The sequence below is a fragment of the Frankliniella occidentalis genome, unplaced genomic scaffold (assembly GCF_000697945.3).
Source record: "Frankliniella occidentalis isolate FOCC.00 unplaced genomic scaffold, Focc_3.1 Scaffold57, whole genome shotgun sequence".
Classification (NCBI taxonomy): Eukaryota; Metazoa; Arthropoda; class Insecta; order Thysanoptera; family Thripidae; genus Frankliniella; species Frankliniella occidentalis.
In genome coordinates this window covers 855,687-857,452 of record NW_026267187.1, presented here as the reverse complement: position 1 = coordinate 857,452, position 1,766 = coordinate 855,687, and the positions used below count along the sequence as shown (strand labels likewise).

The window sequence follows — 1,766 nt, the reverse complement described above, 5'->3', positions numbered from 1 at the left end:
CTGCGGCTCGATGCTAGCGGCTACGAGGCTTCCTATGTTGTGCTTGCCGCTGGCAACCAGGGACCTGCATAGGGCGACCACTTCTCGGGCACCTCGCTCTGAGAGTATGGGAAAAGTGCAGCTTAGAGGTCTTTTGAGGCCTGAGGCCTGAGCATGCATGACCTCGCCCGCCCGACGCGCCCTCCCCGCCCTTCCCGTGACCCGCCCTATGGTGTTGGGTAGGTGGTGGCGCACAGAGCATCCAAGGATGGCCGGTCGGCAGCTCTGTGTCCCAGCCAGAAATCAAAGTTGAATCGACGGCGAATCGACTTTCATTTCTGGCTGGGGTGTGAACCACCAGGAACGCGCTAGGCGGCTTGTTCGCAGAGCCGACCTATCGCGTCCAGGGTGGTGGCTGTTGACGCAAAGCCGGAGCCACGGTGGAGCAGCGGTGGCCGAAGCCCAGCAGCACAGCCCTCCCCCCCCCCCCCTCTTCTCCTTTTCCCAGGGAGAGACCGTTTTCAGATTTTTTCAGTTGTGTGATTCGAAGATCCTGCTAACAGACGTCTAGAAGGAAGGGCCGCAGCCGCCAGGAACATCCTGTTGTCTAGAACTGTATCGCAACAACCTGCCTGCCCCGACAGACTGACGACTGACAGCTTGTGGTGGGGCTGTCATGACACGTTCACTGATCGTTCGAACCGGCGCGCCTAACGGTGTGGAGTGGTTGACGCCCAGCGCTGCCACCATTGCGACGTTAGGTGTATCAGCTGACTCTGGATCTGGCATCACTGGCGCCATCAGCTGTAGAAGCGCTCTGTCTCTATTCTGCCTGGAATCTGGAAGGTTTGCTGTTGGTTGAAAGCCACTACTCGATCACTGCTGCTGCTGCTTGGGTGTTGCTTAGGTTCCACACTCCCTCTCTGGAACTTGTTATCTGAGTTCCGCGTGAAATGGCTGGAAGTAATGGTTAGTATCCTTTTATTCTTGCATTTAAACGTGACTTATTGGATTGATTGGCCCCGCTAACCAGGGCTCGATGGCTTCACCGGATTTACCGGCGGCGGTACCGTTGTCTGGTTCTTTCTAATTTCAAAATTATTCCCCAGGATCTGCAGGTGATGAGTGGGAGTTGAACCTCCACATATTAGGCCCCGGTAAGTATATTATTCCTTCCTAAACTAAGTTTAGTGATAACTCTGACTTTCAGTGTTAGTAAACATTATATTGTCTCATTCCTAACCTCATTTTCAATTTGCCACCTACATTATAATTTGTATATGTAACGTATTTTAATTTTATAAACAAACTACTCCTTTTGAAAGGTTAGTTGCAAACCTAATATAGATTTGCTGAAGTAAGTTGATTCATCTCATGTTCTAATTCTACTTATTGTTTCAGAGACTATGGCGGCTAGAAGTATTATTTTTGGACTGGCTGATGCTATGCAGCAGCCAGAGCAACAGCCTAACCCACAGCAAACAGTTACTCCTATTTGTAAGTTTTGTGGGGATTTGTAAAGACTATTGTCCTCCCTTCAGGGTTGTTAAAGTTACAGCAACGCAGAAACGAAGTTACTGTAACGCGTTACTCGTAACTGTAACGATAACGCGTTACATTTTCATTTGGGCTGTATCGGTAACGCGTTATCGTTACCCTTGTCAGTAACGAGCCGTAACTTCGATACATTTTACTCGTTACATGGGATATATTTGACGGATACACTTAATTCGTTGATGATGATGCGAAGGGAGTTAAAGTTTAAGCGCTCTGCAGCAATCGTGCAA

At 49.5% G+C, this 1,766-nt stretch overlaps 1 protein-coding gene across 1 annotated transcript in view; it reads left to right on the top strand.

Moving 5' to 3' along the window:
* The first annotated feature begins 932 nt into the window (after positions 1 to 932).
* LOC127749478 (uncharacterized) overlaps positions 933 to 1,766 on the top strand; it is an 11,719-nt gene continuing 10,885 nt past the window's right edge. Inside the window, exons 1-3 of the mRNA XM_052267710.1 lie at positions 933 to 948; positions 1,089 to 1,136; positions 1,381 to 1,476. Coding sequence (XP_052123670.1) covers positions 933 to 948; positions 1,089 to 1,136; positions 1,381 to 1,476 — 160 coding nt within the window. The remainder of the gene's footprint in view (positions 949 to 1,088; positions 1,137 to 1,380; positions 1,477 to 1,766) is intronic.